The sequence below is a fragment of the Ahaetulla prasina genome, chromosome 2 (genome assembly GCF_028640845.1).
Source record: "Ahaetulla prasina isolate Xishuangbanna chromosome 2, ASM2864084v1, whole genome shotgun sequence".
Lineage (NCBI taxonomy): Eukaryota > Metazoa > Chordata > Lepidosauria > Squamata > Colubridae > Ahaetulla > Ahaetulla prasina.
This window is the reverse complement of record NC_080540.1, coordinates 29712863-29736247: the sequence shown is the minus strand read 5'-3', so window position 1 is coordinate 29736247 and position 23385 is coordinate 29712863. Positions and strand designations below refer to the sequence as shown.

Here is a 23385-nt window from a genome sequence, read left to right as displayed (position 1 = left end):
GGAATGGGGTGAGGTCAATAGTAGACAGTTTTTGGTTAAAGCTTTTGGGATTTTGAGAAGAGATCACAGAGTCAGGTAGTGTGTTCCAAGCGTTAATAACTGTTACAGAAGTCATATTTTCTGCAATCAAGATTGAAGCGGTTAACATTAAGTTTAAATCATTTGTTTGCTCTTGTATATTGCGATTGAAGCTGAAGTCGTCTTCAACAGGAAGGACATTGCAATAGATGATTCTATGTGTTAAACACAGGTCTTGTCAGAGTCAGCGGAGTTCTAAGTTTTCTAAGCCCAGGATTTCAAGTCTGGTGGTATAAGGTATTTTGTTGTTTTCAGAGGAGCGGAGAACTCTTCTTGTAAAAGATTTCTGGACACATTCAAATGTATTAATGTCAGAGATGTGGTATGGGTTCCAGACAGTGAGCTGTATTCAAGAATAGGTCTAGCAAATGTTTTGTATGCTCTGGTTAGTAGTGTAGAGTTTTTGGAAAAGAAGCTACGCAAAATTAGGTTTATAACTCTTAGAGGCTTTTTTGCTATGTAGTTGCAGTGGGCTTTGGCACTTAGATCATTTGATATGAAAACTCCAAGATCTTTAACAGGGTGGGGGTCATCTGTAAGGTAATGTCCATCAAGCTTGTACTTAGTGTTTGGGTTCTTTTTTTCCAATAAGACTGAGCATTTGCTGGTTGAGATTTGGAGTTGCCAAGTTTTAGACCAATCGGATACAAAGTCAAGGTCTTTTTGAAGGGTAGTAGTATTGTTTGTGGTGTTAAATAGTTTGACATCGTCAGCAAAGAGAACACAATAACTTGAGATATGGTCACAGAGATCATTTATGTATAGTATGAAGAGCGTTGGTCCAAGAACGCTGCCTTGGGGAACGCCACTTTTGACAGGAACAGGATTTGATAGAGCACTGCCAATTTTGACCACTTGTTGTCTGTTTGACAGGAAAGCAGTTATCCAATTGTGAAGAGGTCCTGAAATGCCGTAGGATTTTAGTTTTAGGAGAAGTTTATCATGTACTACTGAGTCAAAAGCTTTGCAGAAGTCTATGTAGATTGTATCTATTGTTTTGACTTGATCAACATTTGTAGTCCATATGTTTTTGCAGTGGAGAAGTTGTAAGTTACATGATAATTTTTTTCTGAAACCAAATTGTTTATTAGAGAGTAGATTGGTTGTTTCTAGGTGGAGGGTAATGGATTGGTTGATGATAGATTCCATTAAGACGCAGCATAGAGAGATTGGTCTGTAATTTTCAACTAGGCTGGGGTCTCCTTTATTGAAGATAGGGATGACTGTGGCAAGAGACCACAATATCTTGCCAAAGTCAATTTGCTGCAGCCAAATCACCCACGGCCAACTCGCTGTAGGATAACTCACCATGGCCAACTCACCACAGGACAATTCAACAATCCAATTTAATTACCTGTATTTTTCAGACTATAAGACACACCTGACTATAAGACACACCTAAATTTAGAAGAGGAAATCAACAAAAAAAAGTTTTTGGCCTCCACATGCCCCATTTTCAGGCCTTTTTCAGCCCATTTTCAGGCCTTTTTTCAGCCCATTTTCAGGCCTTTTTTCAGCCCATTTTTGAGGCTTTTTTCTGCCTGTTTTCTAGGCTTTTTGGCCCATTTTTGAGGCTTTTTTCAGGTCATTTTTTTTCCAAAAAAATTGGCCCAAAAAACCCCTCAAAAACAGGCTGAAGAAAGCCTCCAAAATGGGCTGAAAAAAATCTTACAAATGGGCCGAAAAAAGCCCTCAAAATGGTCCCCAAAAAGGCTTGAAAAAGGCCAAAAAAGGACCTGAAAATGGGGTGTTCAGAGGCACAAAAAAAAAAAAAAGGCCAGTGAGTGGGCAGGGCTTCAGCAATATTCGGTCTATAAGACGCACAGACATTTTCACCCCCTTTTGGGAGACAAAAAGTGTGTCTTATAGTCGAAAAGAACGGTACTTCAAATAATTGTCATTCGCCTTTCATTTTGTCCCTCCCTTGGCATCCTTTCTCGAATGATTCTATTCCTCCATTTCTTCGATTTTACTTTAACTCTTGTCCCATGGGAAGTCGGCCACGGTGAGTTGTCCTGGATCCCACAGAAGAAGACTGGACTGTCCCAACCTCAGACTCAACTGAATTGAGGCTGGAATTCCAGCAAGAGGCTGAGATCTCAGATGCTCCACAAAGAGGGCTGAGAAAACAGGACAGAAAGAAGCCCAGAAGAAGAAGTAGAAGACCAGTTTGGTCCAGTGGTTAAGGCACCAGGCTAGAAAGCAGAAGACCATATATGAGTTCAAGCCCCGCCTTGGCCATGAAAGTCAGCTAGGTGACCTTGGGCCAGTCACTTTCTCTCAGCCCAACCCACCTCACAGGGTTGTTGTTGTGGGGGGAAATAGGAGGAAGGTGTATTGGATATGTTTACTGTCTTGAGTTATTTGTGAAAAGAATAAAGGGAGGTAATAAATGAATAAAGAAACAAACATGCAAGCAGCAAGTATGCAAACAAGCTAGCCAGCTTTCCAATGGAAGGAATCACCCACCTTCTCTCAATCACCCAGGAAAAGGGTACTTACTGAGATATATGAAGATCCCAGCAACTCCACACGCTACGATGCCACCCGCAACACCACCAATGATAAGCCACAGGTTGGAAGTGGATTCTGGAAATGGATTGGGAGAAACAGCAAATCACTCAATGGGAACCACAAAATATCTGCTTATTGGGGGAAAAGATCTCAAACAGTGTGAAAAATAAGAGATCTGCCAAGTTAAGAAATGTCAGATGTCTTTACGTCATAGGACAGGGGTCTCCAAACTTGGCTCCTTTAAGACTTGTGGACTTAACTCCCAGAGTTCCTCAGCCAGCAAAGCTGAAGTCCACAAAGCTGGAGTTGAAGTCCACAAGTCTTAAAGGAGCCAAGTTTGCAGACCCCTGTCATAGGAGATAAAAATTTTATTCTACACATTCTACAGTCTATTCACTCTGAATGGTAACTTTCTAAAAGGGTAAAGTGTTGGAAAAAGGCTTTCTAGCTTTGGGAAGATCGTGTTTGCATGAAAGCAAGCAGAATCTTTGTTTTTAATATATTTATTTTCATTTATTAACAAGAATACAATACAAAACAGAAAAACCAAAAGTTTTCTGACTAGCGCATATTTTCGGGGAAGCATGGTAGTCTCTTATAAAACTATCTAGTCCATTGCCTCTAATTCGCTTCTTCCTAGCGTATTCCCGCCTTGCGTATCTTTGTTGCTGGGTGCCTTGCCATCTCTAGTGCATTGCCTCTAATCAAGGCAGTTAATTCTGCCACCTCTGCTAATTCAGTCAATTTTAAAATCCATCCTTCAACAGGCGGCCTCTCTTTCCCTTTCCGATGCTCAGCAAGTGCAGTCTATCTGAAGGACTGAAAGGTTTTCTCCAGCCAGGATCTTCGAGAACCACATGGTTGCTTGGCAGACGGACTCCGTTCGATGCTGGGCAAAAAGCCATCTGAGAAGCAGCCTTCTAGCTCTCAAAGAGGCTGGGTGAAAATGGGCCCATCCAAAATGGGTCCCGGCCAGTGGTGGGATTCAAATAATTTAACAACCGGTTTTCTGTCCTAATGACCAGCTGGATAGGGGTGGCTCGGTGATCATGTGACCGTGTGGGTATGGCCAATTAAACATCACTCACATCGATGGGTGCTTCACCTTAGCTGTTACAGGGGTTAACCAAAGAGGCAGTTTCTGTAAGCAGGGCAATTAAGATTAGGCTAGAAACACCACCAGAATGTTTCCTTCCTGCCTTCCTTACAGGATTAGCCCTGTAAAGTGGAAAAAAACAAAATAAGATTTCTTCCAACAACTGCTTAGAAAGTTAACAACCGGTTCTCCCGAATAGGTGCGAACTGGCTGAATCCCACCACTGGTCCCGGCAAACTTTTTCCAACCAGCTCCCAAGAACCTGAGGGAGTCCTACAACGGCTTATAAACTTTCCTGATGGATCCCTGCAGACTTTTTTTGTGATTGCATGATTGCAGAGGGTTTGTCAACCCAAGTGTGAACAGGTTCCCAAGAACCCCGATGTAATCATGTGACCTGGAAGTGCTGCAAGAGTCACAACTTCAAGTATCCCCCTGTAAATCAAGGACTTCCTATAACTCACATTTCCCATATGAACTGAACTTCGTTTCTCTTGGATAAGAAACGAAATGTTTTCAAGGAAAAATACCCATGAAAGTCTAGTTGCCTTTTGAAAAACACGTTGGGACAACCATGACCTGGATGATTGAGAATCTCCACAGACATTTTCCCATAGACAGGTAGTCCTCGACTTACAACAGTTCACTTAGTGACTGTTCAAAGTTAAAACATCACTGGAAATAATTGACTTACGACCATTTTTCACAGTTGCAGCCAATACAGCATCCCCAAAGTTCAGGTGCCTGGCAACTGACTCATACTTATGACCGTCGCTGGGTCATGTGATCACCTTTTGACGAGCAAGATCAATGGGGAATCCAAAGTCACATAACAACTGTATTAAAGGTAAAGGATCCCCTCGCACAAACGTGTTAGTCGTTCCCGACTCTAGGGGGCGGTGCTCTTCTCTGTTTCAAAGCCAAAGAGCCAATGCTGTCTGAAGACGTCTTCGTGGTCATGTGGCCGGCATGACTGAATGCCAAAGGCACACGGAACACTGTTCCCTTCCCACCAAAAGTGGTTTCTCTTTTTCTACTTGCATTTTTTAATGTGCTTTCGAACTGCTAGGTTGGCAGAAGCTGGGACAAGTAACGGGAACTCACCCCATTACGCAGCACTAGAGATTCGAACCGCTGAACTACTGACTTTTCTATCGACAAGCTCAGTATCTTACTCACTAAGCCACCGCATTCCTTAACAACTTTATTACTAATTTAATAATTGCAGTGATTCACTGAACAAGTGTAGTAAGAGGTCATAAAATGAGGCAATACTCAAAGAAAAGTCTCACTCAGCCAGGGGAATGTGGGGCTCAATTGCAGTCGTAAGTCAAGGACTACCTGTATACTTGCAGATAAGCTCATCCAGGGAGAAGGTGAACCTCAAATTTTTAACCCAAATATCCTAATAAATTTGAGTCACATTATCTCACCCATGGAATGGTACGGTTAAATATTCAATGGCTTATACGTAGATAGGTTTATCTGAGCGGACACACAATAATTCCATGCAAATTGCGTGGACTTTTCCATGAACATCCACAAACCATAAAAAGGAAACAATGGTAAAATAAAGTAATATCTGGGCACAATTTCTCTCCCACAATCTTTCCCAGCCTGCAGCTTCTCACCCTTTAGGGCCAGTTCCAGAGGCTCCTGCAGGCTGTCGTGCTCCACGTAGCACCGATAGCGGCCCCTCTCTTTGGCATCGATCCGGATGCTGATCCAGTAGTAGTAGGTCCCATCTGAGTTGGGGGCCAGAAACCCACGGTAGGTTCCCACCTCCCAGACCTCCCCATCCCTCCTCCAGGAGGCATCGATCTCCTTGGGGTAGAAGCCACGGATTTGGCATATGTGTGTCTCCATCCCATCCTCCATCGCCGTCCTGCTGCTCATCGTCATCACCGGGGGCTCTGGAAAAAAAGGGGTTTAGGATCAAAACAGAGCTTCCCCAGAAATCATCATGACTTGTGCATCATGAGCCGCGGTGGCACAGCGGTTAGAGTGCAGTAGTGCAGGCTACTTCTGCTGCCTGCCGGATGCCTGCAATCTGGCGGTTCAAATCTCACCAAGCTCAAGGTTGACTCAGCCTTCCATCCTTCTGAGGTGGGTAAAATGAGGACCCAGACTGTCGGGGGCAAGAGGCTGACTCTGTAAACCGCTTACAGAGGGCTGTTATGTGCCTCATCCTCCCTCCTCTCCTCAGCCGGGCCCCTCCCATCTCCTCCCGGGCCTGCTATCAGATTGGGAGTCTGATAATGAAGATGAACGGCCTGTCCTGCCTCCAGCCCCGGCCCTGGCCCCATGCCCGGACAGGATGTCAGGAATGAACAGATAAGCCCAAGACAGCTTACTCATAGAGTGTGTGTTCCTTCGATGCAGCCGTCAGAGCAGGAAGTCAGCCAAATGGTGCAATTACCCGGACCTTCTCCCTCTGACCCCTCCCTTTCTCACATGCTGACAGTAGAGACAGCTGAAGGGAATTCAAAGTGGGAGGATCCTCGCTTCCGGAGATCTGAGAGGCGACGTCAGCAGAAGGAAGGGAGGGGCAGGCCTGGATAAATGCTGAGTCATGGAGCCACACCCCACAGTCTATATAAAGGACCAGCTTGAGTCAAGCAAAGTCTCCTTTGGTTTGCTGAAGTCACACCTTGGATTCCTGCCTGCCCTGAGAAATCTGAAAGGAATTTGGCAAAGCTGCAGAGGCTTCGTGGCCACGCTTGATACGGACTTCCTAGACCCGGTCGTCGGAGGGGGAGGGGGAGACGACAGCTGTAAAGAACTGTAAAGCAGCATATAAATCTAAGTGCTATTGCTATCACACGTGCAGCCAGAACTAGGAGTCACCAAATAGACCCTAGTTGCTTTGAACAGTTTCTTTCAGCCAGAAAAACAAACAGCCGCGGTGTGGCTCAGGCTGTAAGAAGCCTGTTATTAAAACACAGCTGCCTGCAATTACTGCAGGTTCAAGTCCCACCAGGCCCAAGGTTGACTCAGCCTTCCATCCTTTATAAGGTAGGTAAAATGAGGACCCAGATTGTTGGGGGCAATAAGTTGACTTTGTATATAAATATACAAATTGGATGAGACTATTGCCTTACACAATGTAAGCCGCCCTGAGTCTTCGGAGAAGGGCGGGATATAAATGTAAACAAAAAAAATAAAAAAAATAAAAGTGCTTTATTAAATGCAGGTAATCCTCAACTTACAACCGTTCATTCACTGACCGTTCAAAGTTACAATGGCACTGAAAAAGTAATTTATGAACCTTTTTCACACTTATGACGGTTGCAGCATCCCCACCGTCACGTGATTGACATCTAGATGCTTGACAACGGATTCACATTTATGACGGTTGCAGTGGCCCAGAGTCCTTTGGCAACGTTCTGACGAGCAGAGCCAGTCAGAATCAGAATTGAGCTGGAAGGGGCCTTGGAGGTTTTCTAGTCCAGCTGAAGCAGGAGATCCTATACCAGGGGCATCAAATTCAATTTCATGGAGGGCCGCATCAGATTGTGCTTGACCTCGGGGTCCGGGGTAGGTGTGGCCAGCTCGACATCACTCGTGTCGGGGACTCTGGTGGCATCCCGAATGCTCCGCCAGCAAAAATGGGCTCCCGAGCTGTTTTAGGCTGCGACGGCCTCCTGCAACCCTCTGCCAGCGAAAACAAAGCTCGGGAGTGCTGCATGCAGCCCTCCCAAGCTCCTTTTCACTGGCAGAGGCACCGCGGGCCGGTCCTTCGCTGTTTCCAGGGCAGCCCCGTGGGCCAGATCTAAGCATCCCAAAGGGCCAGATTTGTGTTTGACAGACCGTCCTATACCATTTCAGACCAGTGACTTTCCAGTCTCTTCTTAAAAACCTCCAGTGATGAACCGCCCACAATGTCTGAAGGCAAGGCAAGCAAATCAAGAGGATAAATCCTCGCAAGGCCTGAAGCTACACAGAAAAACCCTTGCCACACCGAAGTTTTGTGCGAAGTAGCAGATGCAGCTCCCTTCTCCCCGGCCATTTCTCCCTACCTTTCCTCAAGAATGACTTCGATCCGTAGTGGTTGTTCTTCTGCAGCCACTCAATGCAGATGTTCTCCAGGTAGTCCCTGAAGCGCTGCTTGATGGCGGTTTCCTGCTCCCATTTCTCCTTGATTACCAGGGCTTCCTTGTCGGCTGTGAACCAGCTGGAGGTCTCCATGTCGTACTGGAGGAAATTCCGCCCGTCGTAGCCGTATTGCCAGTATCCGCTCCTTTTCCCGTCTTCCTCTACTTTACAGAAGATCATCATCTGGACAATGTGAAACCCTGAAAGAAACATCTGCAGAGTTAAGGAGGAAAAGATCCCTTGGGAGATCAGGGAAAGCCGCTCCTTGCTGGGGCTCCAGATTCTATGACTGCTGAGACAGGAAAGTAAGGAAGAACAGGGATTACAGGAAGAGCTCTTGGGAGATCAGCCGAGGTCAAGACAGAATGTGGGATGTGTAAGAAAAGTTCTCAGCTTCACAATGAAGGAAATCACAATAAACGAGGCTGGGAAATTCCTTTGCAGACTCCAAGATTCAAAACAAACCACTGCCAAAATCTAAAACTCGAGCTACAAATATCTTCTATTATTTCAGTATCTAAGATTCCTTAATTAAGGCAGGATTACTTGGAGGCCCAAATCTCCTGGCACTGGAGGAAGGTTGCTGTCAGGGTTTCCAATGGATGCCCTAATTAAATCGTGAGCCTGGAGCCAAGCTTCAAAAGAAATCCAGTTATTTATTAGGAGCTTCATGTTGGCACATTCCCAAGTGAAGCCAGCTCTGACCCGATGTAATTTACGCCCCAGTGATGACACTGTCTCCCGTCTGGCTGCTGTGTGTAACCCTGGGAGACAGCCTTGAGAGAGATAAGCATGGAATGTGCATCTGTCCTTAGCCGCCATGCCGTTTCACCGGTTTCCCATCCCGCCTGGCCTATGGCAACAGGGATGCTTTGAGAGTTGACAGTTGCCTTTCCTGAAATCACTTTCAAATAATTCACACACACAGCCATTTTTCCGCAATCTCTTACAGCAGGGGTCCTCAAACTTTTTAAGCAGGGGGCCAATTCACAGTCCCTCACACTGTTGGGGGGCCCAGACTGGCTGGGTAGGTGCGGCTAGGTGGTCATGTGACTGGGTGGGTGTGGCTAGGTGGTCATGTGACTGGCTGGGCACGGCCAATTTAGCAATCTATTTTACCAATTTAGCAGTCCATTAAACCAGGGGTCTCCAACCTTTCAGACCTCAGGGACCACTAAATTCATAATTTTAAATCCCGTGGACCACTAATAGGATCTGCCTAATGACTGATGGGGTGGGCGTGACAAGGTGGTCATGTGACTGGGTGGGCGTGGCCAACTCGATGTCACTCACATTGAGGGGCGTCTTGCCAGCCTCTACTCGCTACTCCTCGCCTGCCCGCCTGAACATTCTGACGGAAAGTTTCTTGTTATCCCTCTGCCCTCTTTGGCTTCAGCCCTAATTCTTTCATAGCCCTGAGAATTCTGAGGGTTGGAGTCCATAGGTCGTAAAGGGGCCGCAGGCACCCGACCCTGACTTTAAACAAAGTGCAGGGAGCCCCCATTTCTACTTGTCCCGCACGGGGAGATCAGGAAGCGCAAAAAAACCGGAAGCCCCCGGAACAGAACGGCATCTGCGCGCTGACATTTTCTCTGCGCAGCACAACCTTTTTTTCTGTTACTTTTTTTTTTTTTAAATTTACATTTATATCCCGCCCTTCTCCGAAGACTCAGGGCGGCGTACATTGTGTAAGGCAACAGTCTTCATCCTATTTGTATATTTATATACAAAGTCAACTTATTGCCCCCAACAATCTGGGTCCTCATTTTACCTACCTTATAAAGGATGGAAGGCTGAGTCAACCTTGGGCCTGGTGGGACTAGAACCTGCAGTAATTGCAGGCTGCTGTGTTTTAATAACAGGCTATCTTACAGCCTGAGTCACACCGCGGCCCTGAGCCACACTTTTGCTCCAAATTTGTCACCCTTTGGGCAGCTTTATCTGGGGAACGGTCAACCCGTCCACAGGAGCTGTGAAGCAGTGCAAGAAGAGAAGTGGAAATGGGACCGGGGGGGGGGGGGGGCAGGTGTTCAAAGAATCCCACCTTTTGCAGATCCACAAAAAGGAGTGAGGTTCACCTGATTCCTGATTAATTCTCATTCCAAGGCCGAAATTGCCTTACCGTCGCCAGAGAAAATTGACCTTCCGAGCAAGCAAAGATCCTCCCTTCATTCATGTGGAAACATGAATCTCCTCCCCACCCCCCACCCCCACATGAAGCGACAGTGGACCGAAGTCCCTGGCAAATCTTTTGAGTTCTTTCCTCAGCTGTCAAAAGGTGCGGCCCATTTTTGGCCTCTCCCGCCCCCCCACCCAGAAGCAATCTGACAGCCGAAAACAGGGTGTGTGGATGCTTTCCGGGGCCTCCGACCACCCTTTTGGCCTCCCCCGCCCCACAGAAGCACTCTGCTGGCCCTCACAAACGTAAGGCCTGCACTTGGCCGAAGGGTGCGGGCCGGCGGGTGGGTGTGGTGATGTAGGCGGGGCAGCCTCATGGTCCCGCGCGGGTTGGATTAATGGCTTTAGTGGACCGGATCTGTCAGCCTCCACTCCAATCTTCATATCTTTTTGTACTTCTTATATTCAGTTGTTAGATAGCATGGGATTTTATTTCTAATGTAAATAGCTCTTGGATTCAAGTTAAGTAGAGAGGGCCCTTTAAGAGTGTCAGTCTGACATAATTAAGGGGGGAGCGGAGATTAATGTCTTGAATTCAACAGGAATGTTTGAGCGCGAACTCTAACGGACATTGCATTCCTGATATGATTGACAGCCAGAGACCTGTGGAAGAAGATTATCACGGGACCCCGGGAAAGAGCTGGCATTGGACCAGACCTGATGACCTCTTGGGAAAGAGGAGGGAGAAATAGGGGGGATATAGATTGTTAGCCATATTTTGTCTCAGATTCAACTTACACTGCTACAATCAAGATGTACCTAGTAAAAGCACTTTTCTTTATTATCAAATGAAGTCAAGGTGTATTCTTTCCTAGATATAATCAGAGGCAGCCTGACAGGATCCGTCCCACAGGTTGTAGTTTGAGGATGCTTGTCTTACAGCCACACAAGGCAGGTGAAAAGGGAATTATTTCTTACAATGCAATGGAGAGAGAAGGAGGCAAGGGGCAACGGGGGTGGGGGGGGAGAGAGGAAGGGTGGGCTTATTGTGGTTGCCGAAGCAATCGAGCCAATTCATGAGGAAGGCAGGAAGATCCGTAAGGAAAATGGAGTTTTCCCCTCCATCGCCTTTCTTTTGCAGGATATCATCCACTTCCCCTCTCGCTGCTCACTCACCTCCACTTTGGTTATAGCGTTTCTGGAGCATCCTCACATCCTCCTGAAAGTCGCCCTGGTCTTTTTGCAAAATCCAGGTGTACCTGTTGTAGAATTTGGGATCGTCCTTCTCCAACGTATTTATCCAGTCGACCCGAGGATGCATCTTCTGGGTGTGGCTTTCGTAGCGAGTGATGAGCTGATCGTCCACGTAACCCTCGGCGGAGAAGCGTGGCAGTCTCGGGCAATCCTCAGTCGCAGAAGAGTAACCCACACGGATGATGCGAGGGGAGGAGCCTAGAGAGAAACGAGAGCCAGGTGGAGTTAAGGGGGGGCGGTTGGAAAGGGGTTGCAGACTGAGACTCCAGAGCAGGGGTGAAATCTAATTTTTTTTGCTTCCAGTTCTGTGGGCGTGGCTTGGTGGTTGGGGGGTGTCACATGACTGGGTGGGCGTGGCTATGTAACCATGTGACTGGGGGATCAAAAGACAGAAACTCACTAACAATATCCTGCTGGAGCAGGTTTGGACTAGATGACCTCCAGGTCCCTTCCAGCCCTGGATTATCCTCTGAAGGTGTGTCTAGTGCCAGGTTTGTACTCCCTCCTTCCTCTCCTCCTTCTTTCCTTCCTTCCCTGCCTCCCTCCTTTCTTTCTCTCTCTCTCAAAAACGAACCCCTACCACACACCCCATTTTCCTCGCAGCCCACCTGAAGCCTGCTAGCCAAACCAAAAAATGGGGGGGGAGTCCATTTATCCTCCCAGCAGGCTTTAGGGATAAATGGACTCCCCCCTCCCCCCTGTTTTTCGGCACTCAGCTGAGCCGCACGATCATCAGAGGTTTTTTTTTTTAACTTTTAAAAGCATTTTTTCGGCTGAAGAAAAAATGCTTTTAAAAGTTAAAAAAAACAACCTCTGATGATCACACGGCTCAGCTGGGCATTGGGGGGGGGGTCAGGGATTTTTGTTATCTGTTCTCCAAATCACCCGCCACCATCGCTACTGGATTGGGCGATCCGGTCCGAACCGGGAGCATTTCACCCCTGCTCCAGAGGAGTTGCATTATGAGGTGCAATAAGGGACTGTCAAGATCTGCCACGATACCCTTGAGCTTCACATTCTGTGGCTGTCAGCCTGTTGTGAACTCTGGAGGGAGGGAATCGGGAAGAAGCAGGCCTCTCAGAGACACCTGCAGCCTTCAAGGTCGTTACCCTGGGAGAAGAATGCAAGACTGTTGCAAAAACAATTTACTCAAATATAATTGGACAAGCAGGGGCCAGGGATGGAGAAGAACTGGTTGGGGAAAGTTAACCAGGAAATTTTGGCATACGATCTTCAGTTCTGGCTTTGCTATATTGCAGGGGTGTCAAATACAAGGCCCGTGCACCGGATCTGGCCCGCAGGGTGCTTAAATCTGGCCTGCAGGGCAGCCATGGAAACGGCAAAGGACCAGTTCACGGTGTCTCTGCTGGCAAAAATGGAGCGGGGGGGCGTGGCGTGGCGTGAGTGTGCAAAGGGCTAGCAAAACACACTAAAAGCAAAACAAATGAAAAGGAGAAATGTTTCCACTTTTGCATTTAAGCATCCAAGAAGGGACAGAAAAGGAGAAAGGGAAAGAGGAAAGACAAAGAAAAAGGAAAGATGGGAAGGACGGAAGGAAAAAGAAGGAAAGGGGGGAAGGAAGAAGAAAGGAGAATGAAGAGGGAAGGATAAAAGAAGAAAAGGAAGGAAGGAAGGAAGGAAGGAAGGAAGGAAGGAAGGAAGGAAGGAAGAAAAGTCCTTTCTTGTCCACCAGTAGATGGCAAGGCTTCTCTAGAACAGGGGTCTCCAACCTTGGCGACTTTAAGACTTGTGGATTTCAACTCCCAGAATGGAAGGGCGTTGAAAGGAATTCTGGGAGTTGAAGTCCATAAATCTTAAAGTCACCAAGGTTGGAGACCCCTGATCTGGAAGACAAGGGTTTGGCATTGTCCCTGGTCTCACCTTCCTCTGCTGGAGACAATGGATCCCTCTAGCCCTGCCCGGGCCACAATAGGTGCCCCCCCCCCGACATGAGGGATATCAAACTGGCCACGCTCACCACCTCCATGCCCACCCAGCTCTCCTGATGCGGCTCTCAGTGAAATCAAGTTTGACACCCCTGCTATATTTTAGTAAAAGTATACCTTTCACTACAAATGGTCCTTATCAAGAGACAAAACTCAGGGCAGGTCTGACAGAGGCCTCCACTCCACCCAAGTTACACATTTCCAAATAAATACAGGTAGTCCTCAACTTACAAAGACAATTGGGACCAGATTTTTCCATTGTTAAGTTGTTTTAGTCCGGCTCAATTTTATGAAAATTTTTACAGAATCCATTAAGCAAATCACAAGGTTCTTAAGTGAATAACATGGTCGTTAAACAAACTCAGCTTCCCCAATGGGCATCAGCAAAAAAAAAAAAAGTATGAAATCATGATCATAACTAACGCAGGTTGCCAAATGCTCAAGGTGTAATCATGTGACTTCGGGAGTGGAGTAGCAGTCATACGTGTGAGTAAAGATCTTAAGTCACTTTTTCCTAGATCATCATAACTTAGAATAACTACTTTAATGCTCACATGACCTTAGGACCTTTCGCCGTGAACTTAAAACTTATTTATTTCGTATGGCTGGACTAGCCTGATTTTTATTTTTATTGGATGGGTTTTTAAAATTTTGTTATTTTACGGGGGAGTACGTTTTTTAACATTTTTGGGCATTTGAATTAGTTTTTTAAGGGATGTTTTTAATTACTGTGTGTATTTATATTTTATCTGCCTGTTCACCGCCCTGAGTCCTTCGGGAGAAGGGCGGTATACAAATTAAAATATTATTATTATTATTATTATTAGGACATTGCAACCAGCCTCTGAATTTGGATCAAGCGACCAATGCTGGTTAAGTGTGAAAAATGGCCATAAGTCACTGTAAAATTGAATGGTCACTAAGTGAAGCTTGCTATGTCAAGGACTACCTTTATCCAGCTATGAATTTTTCCCCTGAGGGACCAAGAAGTTACGATTGCTTATTGTTAAAAGAATTTAAAAGGCAACCAAAAAAGGCAATAAATCAAATCAATAACTCCATGAAAATACTCTGAAATGAACGTACACAACCTCACTTTAAAAGCAGCAGATCACAATATGGTGTTGTTGGTTTTTTTGCCCCCATGGTTAAGTCCATAAGGTCATGAGGAGTTGAGCTTGGCTTGAAATGGATATTTGATCCTGAAGAAAGACTAAGCCAACTTTGGCAAACCTTAAAAATTCAGCAGTGCCCTTTTCCTAGTTCTGATTGGCAGGCCGATTGGCTATCTCAAGGCTAGAGGCTGACATGCTGAGAGTCAGTTTTGGTTGTCATGGAGATGATGTTGCTAAGAGTCAACAACAAATCTGATCATGCAAAATCAATCAATTAATTAGTTTGGTCCCCCAGCAGGACCTGAGGGTAGAAGAAGCAGCAATGGAGGGAAACTAATTAAGGAGAGAAGCAACCTAGAACTGAGGAGAAATTTCCTGACTGTCAGAACAATTAGCAGCTTGCCTCCAGAAATTCTGGGTGCTTCATCATTGAGGCATTTTTAAGAAGAGATTGGACAGGAATTGTCTGAAATGGTATGAGATCTCCTGCCTGAGCAGGAGGCTGGACTAGAAGACCTCCAAGGTCCTTTCCAACTGTTGTTCTGTTACAATCGTTTCAGAATAATGTTCGTGAAGATCCTCAGTTATCCAGGTAGAGTTGTTGGGAAGTGGAGTCATGGCAACTGGTCTTCTTTTATTTTCCAATTGGTTAGAAATGTTTGCTGCTTATGCAAGTGTTAAGGTTTTCGTGCGGCTCAGAAACCGATAAAGCCAATGAAACTGAACACGAGGCAATTGATAACCAGTTTTATTTTTGACCAAAGCAAAACTGGGCAACCTCATCTCTCTCACTTTAAACAGTCTTGTAAACAGAAACGCAGGTGCATGTGAAAAAAACTTTTTCCTTCTTCTTATAGTTTTACACACAGCTTGCATAGAACATCATTGTGTTAGAAACCTAATTTCTGTCCATTATAATCATGATTTTCTCAGCACTTAAAACAATGAGGCTTACAGAAGGAAAGGAATAGATTTTCTGGTATCTAACCCAGAGCTTTGCTATCTTCAAATAAGATACTTTCTGTGCCAACTCAGGAAGCTCCAACTGCCCAAGGAGCTGCTGATCCAGTTGTAGGAATTTAGCACCCACCCCCCTCCTAGAAGAATGAAATATTTAGAAAATATTTAAAAAAGCAAAATATATTTCCCTGGATGAGAAATGGAGAAACATGTTTTAAAGACAGCAGCTTCCTGACTCCCCCCCCCACCTTTGTCAATGGGCCATTAAAAGCCTCAGCTAAGCTCACTCATTCTCCCCACCTTTGTCAATGGGCCATTAAGACTTGAGCCAGTCCATTGTCTACATGACAAAGATAGGATTAGCCCCTACCCATCTAGCAACAGAATCTTACCACATGGCAAGGCTCAAGCAAGCTTGAGAGACAACCTACAACATTAGCTAAGACTCCCACCCCCTGGGAGTCTGACAACCAATCAGGATACTCTTCCTGTGCCCCAGAAAGTTCAAAGCTCAGAAAAAGCATAAAACCAGGGAGCACACAGGATCTCAGCCCTTTTCTGTTCAGGATCTCAAGCCATGTGATCCTGACCACCATTAAACCATCTTTCCAAGCAGCCTCCATGTTTCCAGTGTCTTTGTCCCCACTTGGAACTGAACCCAGATGGATATTTCTTCCAACAATTGGCACCCCAGATGGGACTCCAAGCTAACCTAACCAATGGACCTGGCCCAGGTAAGCCTCCCTTGCTAGCAACAGACCCATTGAGTCTGTGGGTAAGTTTTCCTGGACCTTGGCCATTTGGAACTAGGTTTTAAAGGGGTTTTGAGTGTTGAGCTCAAAGACTGCTTGGAAAGAAGGTGAGTACCTCTAAATTTTAATTTTAAAGCATGGAAAAGCATGGGAAATATGTGTATGCCTGCATGTGTGTGAATGAGAGAGCCCTGCTCCCAATCACAGCTGGATCTTGCATCCTCTGTGCATTTCCTAACCGCAGAAAGACCAAAAGTCTGGAGAGCATGGGGGTTTTGCCAGAGCACAGGACCTTCTGTAAGGGAAGGAGGAAGTGTGTGTGTGGGATTCCACCTGAGGAAACAGTCTGATTCCACCTCTTTGAGCAACCTCTAGCCGCACCTCTGCCTACTGCTAGCTCCACCGAGCCGTGACCGGTAGGATAGAGAAAGCAAGGGGGGGAAGCCAAACGTGGAACTTTGTGTTTATTGGGAACGGAAGCCGAGCGAGAGGAAAGTAAGTGTTAATGAAGCAATTAAGGGAGTAAAAAAGGAAAAAAGGGGAAAAAAAGGAAGCAGGAGATCTGCTTGGGGCCCTGGATGCCCGGAGGCTGCCAGCTTTGCCTGGTATGCGGAAAAGGAAGCAGGAAGCAGTGTTGAGGAGGTGGTCATACCTACTGGAGGGGCAGTAGGTCCTCTGGGATCACCTTTTTTGATCCAAAACGGAAGCTCCCTTAACAGGAAGGTGCCCATACTTCGACAGAAGGGAGTCAAAGTCCTTCCCAGAACTTTTTTTTCTGAAAACTGTAGGAGGGTCCACCCGGCTAAGCCAAAGTGAAAAATAAAACCTCACATCAGAGAGGGAAACATGGGAAGCAGTAGCTCGAGGGTGGCGGGAAATCCCCTGGAAGACCTGCTTGGGGCCTGGAGTGCCCGTAGGCTGCCAGTTTTGCCTGGTATGCGAAAAAAGAAGTTGAGGAAACTATGTGAAAAATGGACTTTGCTAAGAGATGAGAATAGGAAACAAATTTGGCTAAATAAAGGTACTTAAAAGAAAAGGGAAATATATAAATAGGAATGTTTGGGTTTTTGTTTTGTTTGTTTGTCTGTCTTTTTCTCTGTCTTCTATTGAACCACGTGGTCTGTCTGTTAAGATTTGTGCCTTTCCTAATTTAACTGAGATTTATGGCGGGAATGATCAGTGTGTGTGTAAATCTCAGAGTTTTGTTTTTCTCTTTGTCCTTGTTTTTTATGTGTGTATGTCTGTCTTTGTGGGCCCTTGAAGTAATTGTAACTGTAAAATGTATCTGATCTCTAGAGACAAGAATTTTAAATTGTTAGGGAAAAACAAAAACAAAAGGTTGAAACAATGAAAATGGGGAAAAGAGAGAGAGAGAAAAAGGAAAGAAAGCCTTTACCCTGTTTTCGTGTGGCCACCGGGAATAGGGTACAGAACTTTTCATTTCTGCTTTTTTCTCCTCCTCTTTATCTTAAAGTAACAACTCAAGTTTATAAGGAAACATTTTAAGTTCACTTACAAGATAAGTTTATGAGGAAACGTTTTAAGTTCACTTACAAGAGAAAAAAAAATTCAGTCTTGCATTTACTGTGTATTTAAATGATTTTACCTGTTCATCCTCCTGAAGCATGTGAATCCAGTTTTTTCTTTCTCAACAGTTGTTGAAACTGCATTTTGTTGAAACTGCATTATCTTTTAGTAACTGCAATATTGATGTGTTGTTTCTTTTCAAACTCTGCCTGCAAGATATCTACCCCCCCCCTTTTAATCCTGTTACAATGCCTTTCCTGAGAAGATTACCCACAAAAGTGGGGAGGAGATCCTGTTCTAATGTCTTTCAGCCCTGAAAAGATGACTCTGCAACTGGAAGCAGAGCACATGGTTCCAGATGCTGCCCCCAGAGGAGACCTTCCATTTGTTGGAGCCAGGAACTGAGTTTGAATCCAGCCCCCACTGAAAGTCATCACAGCAATCAGATTGGAGCAGACCTTTCCAAACCTGACTGGCCAACAAGCATGCCACCCAAAAGATATGAAAGAAAGGACCCTGAGTTGTACAAGTAAAGACTAAAAGACTCTTTTCAATTCCCAGAAGACAGCTGAAAAGACTATGGCGGGAGGGTGGAAAATTCATTGTAAGGTCTTTCTGTCTTGTCTCCTTTATATTGTAATCAGTCTAAAGTATTCATGTAAGGATTGTATTTGAAAGTGGCTATCACAAGATGTGAACACCTGAGATTTCTGTCTAATGGTAGGGAAATTTGTCCAGCATGTTTGTATTGTTTGTATTGCCTGAATTGTAAAGGTAGCTGCATACACAGGCACACACAGAGAGACACACCATTCAGAATTAGTCTATTCCCTTCACTTACCTCCACACAAGGCTTCTCCTAGGTTGATTTTTGCTCTGTAGCACTAAAAGCCCAAGGAGTCAGATCTCCCTGCTAATTCCATGGGGGAGGGGCATCCCCCTCAGGCAATTCCTCTCTTGAAGAGATAGCAGAAAAAGTGATATCCAAAACCCAAGCCCTGACTATGACTCACAAATGATGCTGCCCAGTTGCCCAGTAAAGCAAGATATGTTGCACTGGTGGTCTCATGAGTAGAAGTCCCAGGGCTCATTGTGTATATATTTTTTTTTAAAGGAAAAAGCCTGGATTGCACACTGATTAACCTCAATTTGGACTAAAATAAATCTTGGATGCACTAAAGTAAGAGCTAGGGCAGGTTCAGTAACCAACCCTTGGAAATGGGCAGCCTGTAATTTAAAGGAAAACCATGGCTGTGAAAATTTTGGGATGTGTGCTTGCTTGACCTGACTGGAAGCTCACAGAAAGTGATATCTAACAGCTGAAATTAATTGGCATAGAAAATTGGATACTGTAAAATTCTTACCAGAACCTTTTCCCTGGCTGCTAGACCTTCATGGTTGAAAGCTTTTGGGAGCCACTGAAGGAATTTTTTTCTGTTGTCTCTATCAATGGCTTCCTTTGCATCAGAAAAATTAAAAGCACCCATTGATTTGATCAATTTTAATTTTTTGCCAAGAGCATGTTTCAAAACTCGCATGTTTTGAAAAAAAAAAAGTAGGGATTGTAGGAATTTAGCACCCACCCCCCTCCTAGAAGAATGAAATATTTAGAAAATATTTAAAAAAGCAAAATATATTTCCCTGGATGAGAAATGGAGAAACATGTTTTAAAGACAGCAGCTTCCTGACTCCCCCCCCCACCTTTGTCAATGGGCCATTAAAAGCCTCAGCTAAGCTCACTCATTCTCCCCACCTTTGTCAATGGGCCATTAAGACTTGAGCCAGTCCATTGTCTACATGACAAAGATAGGATTAGCCCCTACCCATCTAGCAACAGAATCTTACCACATGGCAAGGCTCAAGCAAGCTTGAGAGACAACCTACAACATTAGCTAAGACTTCCACCCCCTGGGAGTCTTGACAGCCAATCGGGGTACTCTTCCTGTGCCCCAGAAAGTTCAAAGCTCAGAAAAAGCATAAAACCAGGGAGCACACAGGATCTCAGCCCTTTTCTGTTCAGGATCTCAAGCCATGTGATCCTGGCCACCATTAAACCATCTTTCCAAGCAGTCTCCATGTTTCCAGTGTCTTTGTCCCCACTTGGAACTGAACCCAGATGGATATTTCTTCCAACACAGTTCTGCAGAGGAATTATTGAGTCTGTCATTTGCACCTCTATAACTGTCTGGTTTGGTTCTGCAACCCAACAAGACAGACACAGACTTCAGAGGATCATTAGAATTGCAGAAAAAAGAATTGCTACCAACCTGCCTTCCATTGAGGACCTGTACACTGCACGAGTCAAAAAGAGGGCTGTGAAAATATTTAGAGATCCCTCACATCCTGGACATAAACTGTTCCAACTCCTACACTCAAAGCGATGCTACAGAGCACTGCACACCGGAACAACTAGACACAAGAACAGTTTTTTCCCGAAGGCCATCACTCTGCTAAACAAATTGTTGAAAGAAATATCCATCTGAGTTCAGTTCCAAGTGGGGATAAAGACACTGGAAACATGGAGGCTGCTTGGAAAGATGGTTTAATGGTGATCAGGATCACATGGCTTGAGTTCCTGAACAGAAAAGGGATGAGATCCTGTGCGCTCCCTGGCTTTATGCTTTCTCTGAGCTTTGAATTTCCTGGGGCACAAGAAAAGTATCCTGATTGGTTGTCAGACCCCCAGTGGGTGGGGGGTCTTAGCTAGTCTTGCTGGCTGATGTAATCTTCCCAGGTGTCAAGTGGTGAGTTTTGTTGCTAGATGGGTCTTATTGTGTTGCAGATGATGGTCCCATTGACAAAGGTGGGGAGAGTGAGTTTCTGTCTCTGACCCATTGACAAAGGTGGGGGGAGTCAGGAAGCTGCTTTGTCTTTAAAACATGTTTCTCCATTTCTCATCCAGGGAAATATATTCTGCCTTTTAAATATTTTCTAAAATATTTCATTCTTCTAGGAGGGGGGTGGGTGCTAACTTCCTACAAAATAATTCCCTCAACACTGTCAAACTATTCACTAAGTCTGCATTACTATTAATATTCTTATTGTTCCCATCAGCCATCTCCTCCCATTTATGACCGTATGACTGTAACTTTGTTGCTTGTATCCTTACGATTTATATTGTTTCCTAGTATGACTTGATTGCTTATTTGTACCCTATGACTATCATTCAACTCATTCAGCTCTGCAGGGAATCAAAAGCTGAGTTAGGTTACATTTTAAGAAGTGGCTTGCCCTTGCCTCTACCTTGATGAACGTATCTTTTCTTTTATGTACACTGAGAGCATATGCACCAAGACAAATTCCTTGTGTGTCCAATCACACTTGGCCAATAAAATTCTATTCTATTCTATTCTATTCTATTCTATTCTATTCTATTCTATTCTATTCTATTCTATTCTATTCTTCCTAGGATTGAGAAAGAAGAGTTTGCCATCCAAAGGCCTGTTTCTAGCCTGGTGCCTTAACCACAGGGGTCTGTCTCCTAACTTGGCAACTTTTAAGACTCGGGGACTCTGATCCCCAGAATTCCTCAGCCAGCATTTAAGAGTCAAGGACTTCAACTCCCAGAATTCCTCAGCCAGCATGGTTGAGTTGAAGTCCCCAAGTTTTAAAAGTTTGCTACATTTGGAGATCCCTGCACTAGATCACCCTGGCTCTCTCAGAAGCTGAAGAAACCAAAAATACTCTCAGAAGAAAATAATGGAAAACTAGAGAGAAGTGCCCCTAGGACAGGAGTCCCCAAACTTGGCAGTTTTAAGACTTGGGGACTTCAGGTCCCAGGATTCCCATGCTGGCTGAAGAATTCTGGGAGTTGAAGTCCCCGAGTCTTAAAGATGCCAAGTTTGAAGACCCCTTCTCCTAGGAAATCACTGGAAGCCAAGGGGAGATTAATGACACCGTTTTCCCCTCCCCCCTTGCTCCCTTTCCCCCAGAGTCCTGCCTAGTTAAGTATAAAATGCCACAAGATCAGCTGTTCAAACTTTGTCCTGGATCTGTTTATTATTGTAACAGGCGGTGCCCGATTGGGAGCCAGGCAGATCCGGAATGGGCGACCAGCAAATGCTCAGTCTTACATATTGGTAAAAAGAACCCTAACATCAAGTACAAGCTTGATGGACATTACCTTACTGACGACCCCCACCCTGTCAAAGACCTTGGAGTTTTCATATCAAATGACCTAAATGCCAAAGCCCACTGCAACTACATAGCAAAAAAAGCTCTAAGAGTTGTAAACTTAATTTTACGTAGCTTCTTTTCCAAAAACTCTACACTACTAACCAGAGCATACAAAACATTTGCCAAACCTATTCTTGAATACGGCTCATCCGTCTGGAACCCATACCACATCTCTGACATTAATATTATCGAACGCGTCCAGAAATATTTTACTAGAAGAGTTCTTCGCTCCTCTGAAAACAACAAAATACCTTATACCACCAGACTTGAAATCCTGGGTTTAGAAAACTTAGAACTCCGCTGCCTTCGACATGATCTGTGTTTAACACACAAAATCATCTATTGTAATATCCTTCCTGTAAAAGACTACTTCAGCTTCAATCGCAAAAATACAAGAGCAAACAATTGATTCAAACTTAATGTCAACCGCTTCAAACTTGATTGCAGAAAATATGACTTCTGCAACAGAGTTGTTAATGCTTGGAACTCACTACCTGACTCTATAGTCTCTACTCAAAACCCCAAAATCTTCAACCAAAAACTGTCCACTATTGACCTCACCCATTCCTAAGAGGACTATAAGGGGCATGCATAAGAGCACAAAAGTGCCTACCGTTCCTGTCCTATTGTTCCCTTCATTATAATATTATATGCATACTTTTACTTATACTTTTACTTGTATATACTTTTTCTCTCATGATGGATTATTGTTTATGTTGATGATTGTATATACTGTTGTGACAAAATTAAATTTAAAAAAAAAACATCGTAGGAGGCAAATAAAATGATTTTATTCCAGAATCCAGCGCTGGGGGGGAAGAATGAACTATAAGAAAGAACTATAAGGGGCGTGCATAACAGCACAAAAGTGCCTACCATTCCTGTCCTATTGTTCCCTTTCATTATATCAAATTAATATAGTTGTTGCATACGTTTGCTTATATATATGTTTATATATATACTTTTGCTTATATATATGTGTGTTGTTTTATGTCAATGTTTGCGTATACTGTTGTGACAAAATAAAAAAAATTAAAAAAGAATGGGATCCATAAGAGCAGCTGGCTCGCATCCGAGGACGGCAAACGTGAACGCTTCTCCTTTAGGAAGGCGACCCAAGGAGAGGATTCCCTGCGGGATCTTCGCCTGCATTCACCCGATCGCTCAATAACGGGGAAGGGGGAGGGAGGAGGAGATTCCCCGAATAAATCCCGGCCAGCCAAATCAAGGGGTCTCCAACCACCCCGCGCATCCCCCAGAAAACTCCTTACCGGAGGAGCCCCCCACCAGGAGCAACGCCAGCAACGCCCGCCAAAGCCCCATAGCGATCCCAAGCACGCATTCCTCCTCCTGCTCGGAGAGATTGAAAGAGGCGAGGTTGGGGATGGGGGGAAAGTCCGCAACGTTTTTTAAACCGAAGTTGCTCCGCCCCGGGCGAAGTCCAATTTCCTAACACAGAAGAACAAAGTTATATATATGCTTATATATCGAATAGTTATTTCAATGCTTATGCTTATATATACTGTTGTGACAAATAAATAAAATAAAATAAATAAAAACGAAAGCGACTAGTCCAGGGGTCTGGCAACTTGGCTCTTTTAAGACTTGTGGACTTCAACTCCCAGAGATCCTCAGCCAGCTTTGCTGGCTGAGGAACTCTGGGAGTTGAAGTCCACAAGTCTTAAAAAAGCCAAGTTGCCAGACCCCTGGACTAGGGTGAGAAAAACCGGCAAGGCTTGCAAAGGAGGGAATGG

The 23385-nt window shown here is 44.8% G+C and overlaps 1 protein-coding gene across 1 annotated transcript in view; it reads right to left on the bottom strand.

The window, feature by feature from the left end:
* Positions 1–22961, bottom strand: part of LOC131189856 (class I histocompatibility antigen, F10 alpha chain-like) — a 29739-nt gene extending 6778 nt beyond the window's left edge. Inside the window, exons 1-5 of the mRNA XM_058166405.1 lie at positions 22903–22961; positions 11078–11353; positions 7708–7983; positions 5320–5601; positions 2581–2667 (exon numbers count right to left, since the gene is read on the bottom strand). Coding sequence (XP_058022388.1) covers positions 2581–2667; positions 5320–5601; positions 7708–7983; positions 11078–11353; positions 22903–22954 — 973 coding nt within the window. The 5' untranslated portion in view covers positions 22955–22961. The remainder of the gene's footprint in view (positions 1–2580; positions 2668–5319; positions 5602–7707; positions 7984–11077; positions 11354–22902) is intronic.
* Between the last annotated feature and the right edge of the window lie 424 nt (positions 22962–23385).